Source organism: Camelus ferus, chromosome 20, assembly GCF_009834535.1.
Source record: "Camelus ferus isolate YT-003-E chromosome 20, BCGSAC_Cfer_1.0, whole genome shotgun sequence".
Lineage (NCBI taxonomy): Eukaryota > Metazoa > Chordata > Mammalia > Artiodactyla > Camelidae > Camelus > Camelus ferus.
In genome coordinates, this window is record NC_045715.1 from 4,889,319 (window position 1) to 4,901,989 (window position 12,671).

General features: G+C 38.3%; 1 protein-coding gene across 6 annotated transcripts in view; it reads right to left on the bottom strand.

Moving 5' to 3' along the window:
* The window catches only part of CAGE1 (cancer antigen 1), a 41,064-nt gene that overhangs the window by 14,861 nt on the left and 13,532 nt on the right, over positions 1-12,671 (bottom strand). For 3 of the 6 annotated variants that reach the window (XM_014556200.2, XM_032462457.1, XM_014556199.2), the window contains exons 3-9: positions 10,288-11,346; positions 8,030-8,179; positions 6,435-6,545; positions 4,455-4,535; positions 4,120-4,227; positions 896-1,000; positions 224-294 (exon numbers count right to left, since the gene is read on the bottom strand). In XM_014556200.2, the coding sequence (XP_014411686.2) occupies positions 224-294; positions 896-1,000; positions 4,120-4,227; positions 4,455-4,535; positions 6,435-6,545; positions 8,030-8,179; positions 10,288-11,346 (1,685 nt within the window). The remainder of the gene's footprint in view (positions 1-223; positions 295-895; positions 1,001-4,119; positions 4,228-4,454; positions 4,536-6,434; positions 6,546-8,029; positions 8,180-10,287; positions 11,347-12,671) is intronic. The other 3 variants (XM_032462459.1, XM_032462458.1, XM_032462460.1) reach the window with 3 other exon arrangements.

The following is a 12,671-nucleotide window of genomic DNA, read 5'->3' on the forward strand; positions in this document are numbered from 1 at the left end:
GGAGTGGATTCAGCGCAACCCCAGTCGAAACCCCAGCAGGTTTTAAAACAGAAATTCACAAGCTGATTTTAAAATTCATATGGGAATTCCAAGTAAAAATGGTCCTGACTTAGAAAATAGCACATTTTCCTCTTTCTAGGAGTCAAAAAAAGTGAACTTAGCAAGCCAGAGTGAAATATCAGCAGATGTTTACAAAATTAAAAATTAATCTTTTTCAACTTACCGCGCAATCTGGGAGTGGGATATCACGAGCCTTTGGTCAGCACATTCGATAATTTCTTCATATGATGTAACCTTGAAAAAATAGCTAAAACAATTATTCTGTGATAAATTCTAGAATACCTGTTTATTTTTTTGCTTTTTAAAAATCTGTACAAGTTGAAGCTCAGTTATATGATTCCCACTGCAGAAAGTTTTACAATAGGCAGAGCATCTTCCTTATATTTTGAAATCAGGAATATGAGTACAAGTAGAATTGTAAGGTGCCTGTTCATCACACAGAAAAAGTGAAGTGTCAAAAGATGGGTAACAGTAGCCAGTCAACTGTGATACATTCAACTGGTGTATGTATCAACTCAGGGTTACAGTCCACTCGGTTAAAGTTTACGCAGTTTCTAAAAAGTAAACTAGAACACCACCTTGGCAAGATTTAGAATGACCCTCAAAATGAAATTGCAGTATTTGGAGCTGAAATTGCTGACAGCACAAAGAAAGATACACACAACGTTCTTTTCTAGCTTTCAGCTAAAAGGCTATGGAAAGTCATCATGAAGTGAAAGGAAATAATGTAATTGTGTCACACCATCCCTCAGATCCTTTTTAGCACCAAAAGTCTATTGCTTTAATATTTGACATAGTTTTAAAAGGACAAAAATTTCTGGAAGAAAATCTGTACCTTATTTATTAAGTTGCCTAAATGTCTTTGATACTTGTCATTTTCTTCAATGAGTCTGTTGCAGTGGTCTTTTTTCGACTCTAGAAGATGTCCCAATTTTGCTATCTATGGAGAAACAGCGGTAAAAATACTTACCCAGAAACTGCCGTGAAAACCACATATGGATGCTAAGAACAGATGAGAATAGTGAGCGGAGCTGTATTCCAACATTCCCTTAAGCTGCTATGTACCACAGGTGACTCAAGAGATGCTATGAGCCAGGTCCTAGTTAGACTGTACTTCGATCAGGTAAGCAGAAATTAAAATCATGGTTCAGCTTTTCTCCAATTTAATAGTATGAGACAGCTTTGCAAATAATTAAACTCCTGTTAGTGAATACATCTATTCATTAGCCCCAAATCTTCACCACTGTCTTTCCATGTATAACAAATGGATAGACATTTGATTTTATCCGAAGTAAAGCCCTGATGTTGTGCTGGGTGATGCATTTTCAGGTTTGATAAACAGTCTCACCTGCATAAATGAGCGTTCTTTTTTTTTTAAAGGTTCAGCTCAACGTATGTCACACTCTGACTTATGGTCCAATTTTTATTTGCAAAAACAAAAAAAAAATAGAAACTTTAAAAACTGTATTTCTAAAAGTTACATCTAGGATTAATTATCAGGAAAGGGGATTCACTGAGCAACTTTAGAGGAAAAGGGACAGAAATGTTCCCATTAAATAACAATGTTAAGAGTGGCCATCAAACTTCTAATATTTATTCAAATATACTTATTTATACATACTTACATGTCTGAAGTGTGAAACCCCAGAGGAAGCAATGGCAAAACAAATTTGCTGCAGAAACAGCAGCTTTCATGTTCTCTCTCTTTATATAAATGTATTAATGGGGACAACAGCAAATCAAGGGATCCGACTCCTCTGACTACATACATTATTTGAGGTAGGGGTGAGTACAGACATTACTTTAATTTAACGGATCCAAGGTGAAGAGAATTTAAAAGATGTTTAAAAGGGTATGTCTAGAAGTGGAAAAGGCTAAAATCCATACTTATCGGCCACCAGCATCGGGCTTATCCTATCCCATCCCTTTGAGTCTCCCACTGCATCCTGGAGGGTGGAGCTCCACGCTCAGCTCCACGTACCTCATGACATTCCTGCAGCAACACGGAACTCCTACTCACTTCCGTTCTTTCTCACAGACGTTCTTTCTCACAGGCACATTTCGAACTTCTTTATTGGCTTTCGAGATCTAAGTAATAACCCTTTTAAGTCCTCAGATTGATACTTTTTAAAAAATTTGCTAACCTCAGATTAAAGAAAGAAGAACAGAAGAGTCCTTAATATTTATTTTAGAGACAAAGGAATAGCTCTGTAAAAGCCAGTTTTGGGGATTACAGAGAAAAATAACCCAATTTTAAGTTTCTGCTAACAAATGTAGAGTTTAACCACTTTAAGAGCATAACTGTCATACAATAAACCCCAGATATTTATAAAGTGTACAGTTTGATATGTCTTTATACATTTTTAAAGGGTAGAGTTTGATACGTTTTGGTAAGTTTTGTACAACTATGAAACCATCACCACAATCAGGGTAATTAACATTTCACCCCCCACCCCCACCACAGCTTCCTCTTGCCTCTGAGTTCTCCTTCCCTCCTATCTGTCTGTCCTTCCCTGACTCCCATACTCTATGTCAGCCCCAAGCAACACGTGTCTGTTTTCTGTCCCTACTGATTAGTCTGTATTTTCTAGTTTTACGTAACAGAACCAAACAGTATTTACTCTTGTCTGGCTCTTTTCACTCAGCATAATTACTCTGAGTTGCATGTGTATCAGTAATTCATCCCCTTTTCACTGCTGAGTAGTATTTCACTGTCAGATGTACCAAAATTTGTTTATCCATTTATCTCATGATAGACATTTGAATTGCTTTCAGTTTTGGCTATTATAAATTAAGCAGTGAGGAATCTTCAAATACAAGTCTTTGTATGAACACAGGCTTTCATTTCTCTTGGGTAATACGTAGAATACGTAGGAGTAGAATGATGGCAGGTGCACGTTTAACTTTTTAAGAAACTGCCAAGACGTTTTCCATTTTGCATTCCTACCAGCAGTGTGAGAGAGTTGCAGTTGCTCCACATCCTTGCCAGTCCTTGGTACGGTCCGTCTTTTTAACAGATGTTCTAATATGTGTGTAGCAATATTCACTATGGTTTTAATTTGCATCTTAATGGTGCTGAGCATCTTTCCATGTGCTTTTTTGCCACCCATATACTTCTTAGTGAAGTGTCTGTTAAAGTCTCTTTGCCCATTTGTAGAATTTGGTTATTTGTTTTTGAGGATTCTTTACATACTCTAGATACAAATCCCATCAGAACTGGGATTTGCAAATATTTTCTCCCAGCCCATGACTTGTCTTTTCATTAAGAGCACATTATTTAAAAATTTTAAAAATATATTTTAAAGTAGAAAAGATTTTAAAGACAGAGTCTATTAAAATCAAATCACTGAAAAAGTCAAAAAATCATTTTCATGAAAGTATACCAAATGGAACTTTTTAATATACGAAGTAATATTTATGTAATAATTTAAAGGATAGAGTGGTGGCAACATTTTTTTTTGTAAAGTAAGATACTACGAGATAACCTTGAACATGGTTATTGGACTAGTATTAATGAAAGTCCTTTAACGTGGTGTCTTTGCCTTGATGTCTCAGAGGTGCTGTACTGCTTCAGAGCTGGATGCTAGGACCCCTGAACCCACTCACAGTCTCCACCAAAAGTAAGCAGATCTGAATAAAGGAAGAGAAACTGAGGGCTAGTAAAGTGACTTTATATGCGCTTGACTTAATCGGGCAGGAAATACAGACCACTGGGAATCAAACAGATGGTAGTTCAGGGAGGGAGCAGCATGCCAGAGCTTACTTTTATGACTGCAGGAGATGAACATGAGGATAAAAATAAGTATATACCATGTAAAATGTTTCCTCCTGAGTATTTCTTTACAAGTTAACAAACTTCCAACTTGAAAGGCTACCAAAATATTAAATTGGGAACTGTCTTATGTGCCACATAGAGAGCTATGGTGGAGCGGTCTGTTCTAGGATAGGATTTCAGTTTTTAATCTTCAGCTATTCCACAGCAGTGGTTAAAGGGTATCTTCTATGTAATGGTTAAGGAATATCTTATTTTTATCAAAAGCAGCAAAAGGTGCTTCTTACCAAGAAATCAAGCTCTTCGTTTAGGTTGTGATACTGATCCAGTTTGGCTCCCAGTAGGACAGGTATGTCTCTGACATTCTTGGTTTCATTTGAATCAAAGTCTGTAACCTGAGATGAAACATACCTGCGCTCACTTCCGTACCTTCACACGCCCTGGAACACTGGACAGTGACTACTCTATCAGTTTAACAAAGAGGGCTTCAGCAGTTTCAGTAATAGACATGAAGAACTCTGAGCCAGAACGATTTCAACAAATTTGCTCACCAGAAGAACATAACTACCTAAAACGGTATTTTTGTGTGTTAAAGACAGTACATAGGGAATGTTAAACTCACCTCAGTAACCTGATCTTGAAATGATTTTTCATTGGCAATTAACTCTCTGAAAGTTGTGATTCTGTCTTTATGTTTCAGTAGCTAAGGGAAAAAAAATTTTTATATTTCAGAGGAGAGGAAATAAAACTACATTCCATAACATTTGTAAGATCACCAAGTCCTGCACAGTCCAATCCCTGGTCTCCAAAAGACGTATGGTTTTTAAAGGCTCTTGTGCATCCGAGAGTCCACACAGCAGACCTGAGCCTGCCGTCCTGAGAGGCCTGCTCGCTGGACTTCCCCCCGACTGGCATCTAGGAATGTGGACTGTGGGAGGGTCTCCATCATTTCCAGGGTATGAAGGCTCACTGCGCCTAACCTATCTGTACAAAGGATGTGGTTTATGCTGAACACCTCTTTCCTTCCGGAGGGTCTGACCCATTGGTACAGGGCGGGCAGAGGGTGCCGGTGACAAGACTCCAATAAAAACGCTGGACACTCAGTCTCTAATGAGCTTCCCTGGGAACAGCCACACCTGCTGCCACAACTCACTGCTGGGGAAGCAAGTGCTTTCTGTGTGACTCCACTGGGAAAGGACTCTTGGAAGCTTGACTCCAGTTCCTCGGGACTCGGCCCCAGGTGCCTTTTCCCTCTGCTGATTTTGCTCTGGATGCCCTCGTGGTAATAACACACCACAGCTGTGAGAGCATCTGGGCGCGGAGTCCCGTGGGTCCAGCAAATCACCAAACCTGAGGGTGGGCTTGGGCTCTCCGGAGAGCTTATCCTAATATTCAATTGTTTCTACAGTCGGGCTATTAAAATTCTTCTTTAAAGAGAAAAAATTAGCCAACTTTTTCTAGATGCAATTTATAATCATTTCCCATTTGTTCTATGTAATAACAAATCTTAATCCTCAATATTCTAACCTGTCCAAGTGTCAGGGAGGCTTGAAGTGTGCTGCCCAGAATTTTTTTTTTAACTGTGAACAATTTTCAATAGAGAGAAAAAACTTTAATGAACCCCCATGTAACTATCATCCGGCTTCAACTATTAACAGTTAATGGTCAATCTTATATCATTAATACCCCAATCACTTCCTCCTCCCTTCAACTCCCTTCACTAAACCAAATCACAGACGTAGTATCATTTCATCTGCCAATATTTCAGTAATTACATAGAAATTTACCAAGAGAACATAAATATTTGAAGTTGTATTTTTGTCACACCCTGCTCGAACCCTCAGATGGGCTTATTTCTGAAGGCTGGCTTAGGAAGTGGAGGTCAGTAGTTTCTCTGCATGTCTGTTTATTCTTTGATCCTTTTCTCTACAGGTTGGCTAGGAGACAGAGACTTTCTGGAATTTTCTGCAACAAATTTTCTATCCACCTCAGTTCAGAGAAGTCATTCCCTGACAGTATAGTACTGAATTTGGATCCTAGATTTGAATGTGTTTTTATTTGTTTAGCCAGATAAATTCGTCACTTCTACATTCCTTCTGATTAAAAATGGTACACATCCACACCTTGTTATCACCTTCCCTATTTAACACACTTGTAAATTTTATCTCTCAATCTCTGTACCACTACACCAAGAAAAGAAAAACTGAAGACATCCCAAGAGCCTCTTCCCTCACCCTTGATCCCAGTTGAGAAATAAAATTTCTTTTCAATGGATCCATTATCCCAAGTGATAAAGTTTGTAATCACTATAGGAATGTCAAAATACACTATTCTTCAGCAATCAGTAGTTCCATACAAAAGTGAAAAAACAATCATACTAATTTTTTGGTAGCTGAATGAGATTTTCTAATACATACTTACGTTCTAAAACAAGTCAAATGTTGAACAGTCTATCTCCTTAGTGAGGGCCCCAAATCTTGTCCCCCAAAGTAATTCTTTTTAAAAAATCCAAATTTTAGGAGTCTATACTTGTATATTACCCTTTTGACTTTTTTTTCACTAAACATGATTTAATTTTTAGAATGAAAAATAAATACAGTACCTCTTTATCTAAATTATTCTTTTTTAGATGAAAAGTCTTCAATTTTTGTAGCATTATATCACTAACTTTCTCAGTCTCTTTGAAATGTTCAGCATCGGGACTGGTGATGTCCTAGGGGTAACATTTTGAGAAGCTATATTAAAAAGTTTTCAGTAAAGCTAAAAGGAAGAAGGGAAAAACAGAAACAAAATAAATCTCCCTTCCAAAATAAGTGGCTAAACCAAAGGAGGTAAAATAGTATTGAACTCAATTCTTCAATTACTCATCATGAGACATCTAACACAGGGTTAATGAGGAAAGAAATCATATGGATTCATACTTGTCCATAAATTGTTATTGGGACAAATTAGTATAATCGCTGGGAAGTTTACAGTCATCTGTAATAACTGTACATGCTTACACTCTCATACCTCCATCTCCTAGTCAGTTTACAAATCCTAACTTTAGACAAACTGTTATACCTGACACCAGAACAATCAGACATCCTCCATAATACCGAAACTCCGATATTTCAGTGAAATACCAATATTTCAATGGTACCCACAATGTAGATACTTGTGCCAATATAACCTAAGGGTCAAAAGCACACGCGTTAGAGTCAGACTACCTGGATTTGTATCTGAGTTCGGCCCCCTAACCGTATGTGAGACTTTGGACCAGAAACTCAACCATTCTAAGCCTCAGTTTGTTTTTCCATGTTTAAAAAAAAAAAAAAAAAAAAAAAGCCTGATAAGGTAAAGAATGGTGCGAGGATTGAATGAGAGAACCCATGAAAAGCCAAGTAACCTTACACGCCTCCAAGGACAGGATGGGAAGTCAGCAAATATTTGCTGAGTGCCTATTAAGGCCTTACTTTCCATTAAGAAGAGGGCATATGACATACTCATCGAGTCTCTGATCCTGAAGGCTTAAGCAAACATATTGGTTTGGCCTGGGATAATACCTACTAAGAGGAGGGCTGATGACTGACTCCCTCACTGAGAAGTCTGGTAGGGAAGAAGCAACCAGCAAAGAAGACTGAGAAAGAACAGCAACCTCCATGGAAACAGGGGAAAACTAAGGCTGAGAGAGGAAAACGTGCTTGGCCAGGTCACACAGCCAGGCAGTGGTGAAGCCGGGATTGGAACTCAGCTGACACTAACTTCATTTTTCATTCTACTAATGTACACAGCTCTGCACAGCCCTCCCTGTGCCCCGAAGCTGTATTTTATTTTACTTCATTTTTTTTGAAGCTGTATTTTAGATCCAGTAAACTGCTCATTCCTGTGAACAAGCATTGATTAATCATGAGGAGACTGCCCTGGAGCACAAGACCATTGCTCTGAGCTTTCCTGAAATGTAGCAAGCACTAAATGAAGGGTTTTTCCTGATATCTTTATTTTTTTTTAATTTTATTATATTATCTCACTGTAGGTTGGTGGGAATTAGGCATTGAAGAAAGACAAACAGAAAGAAGCAGGAGGAGGAAACGAAGCCTGAATGGTTGGTTTAACGGTCTGTATTTTGTCTTCTATTTTTTTCTTCCATAACTTAATTATCCAACCTCGGAATTTCTTCCCCCACCCCTAATACAAAATATGATTTAAAAAAATTACCTGGCATGTGAGAAGTCCTACTATCAGAGCCAGAAGACTGTGAATTTTGGAGGTCAGCGGAGACATTCTTTTCATATCTGGGGGATTCAGGCTCTCTCCTTCACAAGGTGAGTGAGTCAGGAACAAATCAGAATGTATCATCTTTGCATCCTACATGTACACAGTTCAGGTTTGTCACAATAAAGACAAAGAATCTGGATTACTTTTTAGGTAGAAGGTTGAATAAAAGACCACTCTTAAAAACTCGGGGCAGTGGGTCTCAAACTTTTTGATTCTCAGGATGCCTTTTAAAAATGATTGAGAATCCCCAAAACCTTTTGTTTACAGTGTTATATCTATCAATATTTATTGTATTAGAAATTACAACTGAGAACAAAATTATTTGTTTACTAATTCATTTAGGTAACAATAAATCTAACTAAGTGCCAATATACAAAACACTTTAATAAAAAATTACACTTTCCAAAATAAAAATTAGTGAAAAGGGTGGCAGTGTTTACACTTTTTGCAAATATTCTAAATGTCGGCTTCACAGGAGACAGCTGGGTACTTCTTAAGTGCTTCCCACATGCCATCAGCCATGAAAGCAATTACACCATTGCATGTCACACGGTTTCTGGAAAACTCCACTGTACACTTGTGAAAGAATGAGTGAAAAAGGCAATAATGTCTTCATATTGCTATGAAAATGCCTTGGAACTCACAGACACTCCCAGAACACCTTTTGAGAAAATGGACCTAAAGTTAATGCAAAGTAAGACTAAAAGCAGAGTAAAGAAATTGGTGAGTCAAGATAAAACAAAGAACTGTCCAGCTTCTTAAAAAAGGAAGTTCAAGAAGATTATATATTGGATAAAATTCTGTATAGCTACACTAATTCACTCAGTTAACTAATTCAAAATTTGCCATAATCTGGCTGAGCAGCTAAACTTAAGGTCATGTTTGCTTGGCTTTGTTGTTCTCAAAGTGTGATCCCTGGACCAGGAGCACAAGTGAGGCCCAGGATCGTGTTGGATACACACGTCCTCAGGCCTCACCGCACTTGTGCTGAGTCAGAAATCCAGGGTGGGCCCCAGCAGTCTGCGTTTCCACAGCTGATGAATTCATCATCATGCTGATGAATGCTAAAGTTTGAGACCCACACTGGCTTGGATAATCCTTCTTTCTTTTCAGAGAAAAAATGACACAGAATTTTCTTAAACATAAAAGAACAATATTTCCCAAGAATCATTAAAAATAGAATCATTTACTTGCAAACAATACTTATAAGGATAACAGATCCATAAGAGAGTCCATCAAGGACATCTTCAAGGCTACATATCAGCTCAGTTCCAGTTATTGTAAGAAATATAAAAATAAACTTACACATTTTTCTAGTCCAGACTAGCCTTTTTTCTAAGTAGCCAGAGTTAATAATTGTACTATAAATATGCTGAGGCAGGCCAACAAAACTGGAATAGAATAGATGTGCTCTGGCTTGTGAAAATTGTTGCTGCTGGGACGTGCTTCCAGGTTGTCTGCCAAAAAAAGCCGTTTGAACTGCAAATACAAAATTACAGCCTCTCTTGGGGGCCAGGGGAGTATAACTCAGTGCTAGCTCAGTGGTAGAGCACATACTTGGCATGCACAGGGTCCTGGGTTCAATCCCCAGTGCCTCCCCTTCCTAAGGGAAAAGAAAACACATTGATACGAGGCTCTCATGTTGTTTTTAATGAATGGTAACTAGATATGTTTTGGTGATCATTTTGCAATACATGCAAATATTGAACCTTTATGTTGTATAGCTGAAACTATTATGTTGTGTATCAATCATCTCTCAATAAAATGTTTATCACTTTACAAAATTACTGTGTGATAAAATATAGGTTTGTTTTACCTTGTAAACCAAATACTCCATTGTATTACTGAATTTTACTGTTGAACAGGCAGACATGAAATGAAAAGATTGAGATCCCCACCTAGAAAATCCTTTCCCAAAGGATGCTACAGATAGTTGGTCATAGGTATCCACAAAATTCCCACATTAATTTTCACCTCTATCAAAATAATTACAAGAGGCCAGAAATGACTGTTCTTTAATGTGGGTACCCACGAACCAAAGAACCTTCGCCAAACCTGTGGTGCATTTTCCATTCTCTTTTTGTTGTTAACAATTCTCTCTGTAAACACAATTGTGTACGTGCTGTGCCGCAATAGGCATCAGCAGACTATTAGAAACTCCCGAAATTCTGCACGAGATTCTGAATTTGTGACGATACCTTCCCCATGTCTGACTCCATCACTTCCTCTAAGCGCTCCTTTAGCTGCACTGTCTCAGATTTAGGGACGTACTTTTGCTCCTCGCTCCTTGCAACCTGCTGCTGAAGTTTCGCGTTCTCATTTTTCACTTCATCGATCTGCTGCTGAAGTTTTGTATTCTTGGCCTTTTCATTGTCAGAAGTGAACTGCAGATTTTGAACTTGAGCAACCAGTTTCTCAAGCCTAGATTTCAGCTTCCGTCTCTCATCCAGGTTTTCCTTTTCACGCTTCTGGAACTCCTCCTGTAGAGACAGGAGCTCTTGTTCTCGCGTCTCCTGCTCCCTTTTCAACAAGCCCAGAGCGGAAGTGGAGGCCTCTTCCAACTCTCCTTTGAGTTGCTGCAGCCTCTCGACCTCTTCTTCTTTCTTGCTCAAGGCTCTGTCCATCATTAAGCACTGACTTGCAGCTTGCTTCTTCTGTTGCATTTCAGTCATGTACCTTTCCTGTAGACTGACATAATTGCTCTTGATCTTCTTAAGCTCTCGCTGTAGGGTTTCCTTTTCATTCCTGGACTCCTGAAGACGTTGTTGCGTGTCAACTAAAACCTCATGCACATTCCGCAGTGTCTTCTCCGTATCATTCTTCTCTAGCATCACTCTGTATTTGTCTTCAATTAATTCCTCGACATTCTCCTTTAGCTTATTCATGATGTCCACGGACACCTGCTGTTTAGTAGTCTTCATCTGCAGTTCTTCAACCTTCTTCTCTAAATACATGTTACTACGCTGCAGGTCTTGGATCAGAGTCTGCTGTTCTCTGTTAGTATGTTTTAATTTCCTCAGGACTTCATTTAAAGCCATGTCCTCTTCCAGAGGCCATGGGCTTTCCAAGCTTTGCTCTGTGTTGGGTGTCATGCAGCCCTCCCGAGATGCCTCACCACTCCAAGAAATGCCCATCGGAGACCAACATGAGACAATCTCTGAACTCTCTCTGCCCTCCACTGCGACTTCCTTTTGGTGCTTGACTGACATCTCAGGAGTATCTGCAGAATTCTGTATTCCTTTGGAAGAACCTGCAATCTGTAAATTATAGTAAATAAGTAAGTGTGAAAGAGAAGAAAGACTGAATTTTGAAGTCAGATAGAGCTGGCCCTGGATCCTAGATCCCTAGTATGGTTTCCTCATCTCTAAAATAACAATGATGACATCTACTTCCAACAATAACATCTACTTAACAAAAATACTTAAGCATAAATTGCAAAATGTACATACAGCACCTTAGTGCACAGAACACAAACAGTAGGTACATGAGAGATGTGCATTAAACTTACTTTTACAAAAGAAAAATTAAACTTGATACTCTCACCATTTTCTATGACACAGACTTCTCTGAACACATATACTTTCTTTGACTTTGAATGAATTAAAACAAATTTATCCATTACCCTAGGTCTGTGAGGCCTCTTTTTATAATTGGTATTAAGGTAACATTGGTTTATAACATTTTACGTTTCATGTGTACAACATTATATTTCTACTTCTGTATATACTTTAGTGTGCTCACCACCCAAAATTTAGTTTCAATTCATCACCAGTTGGTCCCCTTTACCTATTTCATTTATTTTGGGCTTTTTGTTTATTTGTTTTCATATACAATATATGAGTGAAATCATATGATATTTACCTTTCTCCATCTGACTTATTTCACTTAGCATAATACCCTCAAATCCATCCATCCATGTTGCCACAAATGGCAAGATTTAATCTTATTATGTCTGAGTAGTATTCCATTGTACGTGTGTGTGTGTATGTGTGCATGTGTGTGTGCGCGCGCGCATGTGTGTATAAAATCTTCTTTGTCCATTTATCCATTGAAAGACACTCAGGTTGTTTCCATATCTTCACTATTATAAATAATGCTGTGACAAACAGGGGTGCACATATCTTTTCAAACTAGTGTTTTTGTATTCTTTAAATAAATACCCAGAAGTGGAATAGCTGGACCATATGGTAACCTTATTCATTATTTTTTGAGGAATCTCCATACTGCTTTCTAGAGAAGCTGTGCTGACTTACATTCCCACCAACAGTGTATGAGGGTTCCCTTTTCTCTGCATCTTCATCAGCACTTGTCATTTCTTGCTTTTTTTTATAACCGCCATCCTGGCAAGTGTGAAGTGATAGCTCATTGTAGTTTTGATTTGCATTTCCATAATAATTAGTGGTGATGAACATCTTTTTTTCATGTGCCTTTTGGCCATCTGTGTCTCTTCTTTGGAAAAATGCCTATTCAGCAACTCTGCCCATTTTTTAAATCATCTTGTTGTTGTTGAGTTGTATGAGTTCTACACATATTTTGGATAGTAACCTCTATTGGATATATGATTTGCAAATATCTTCTCCCA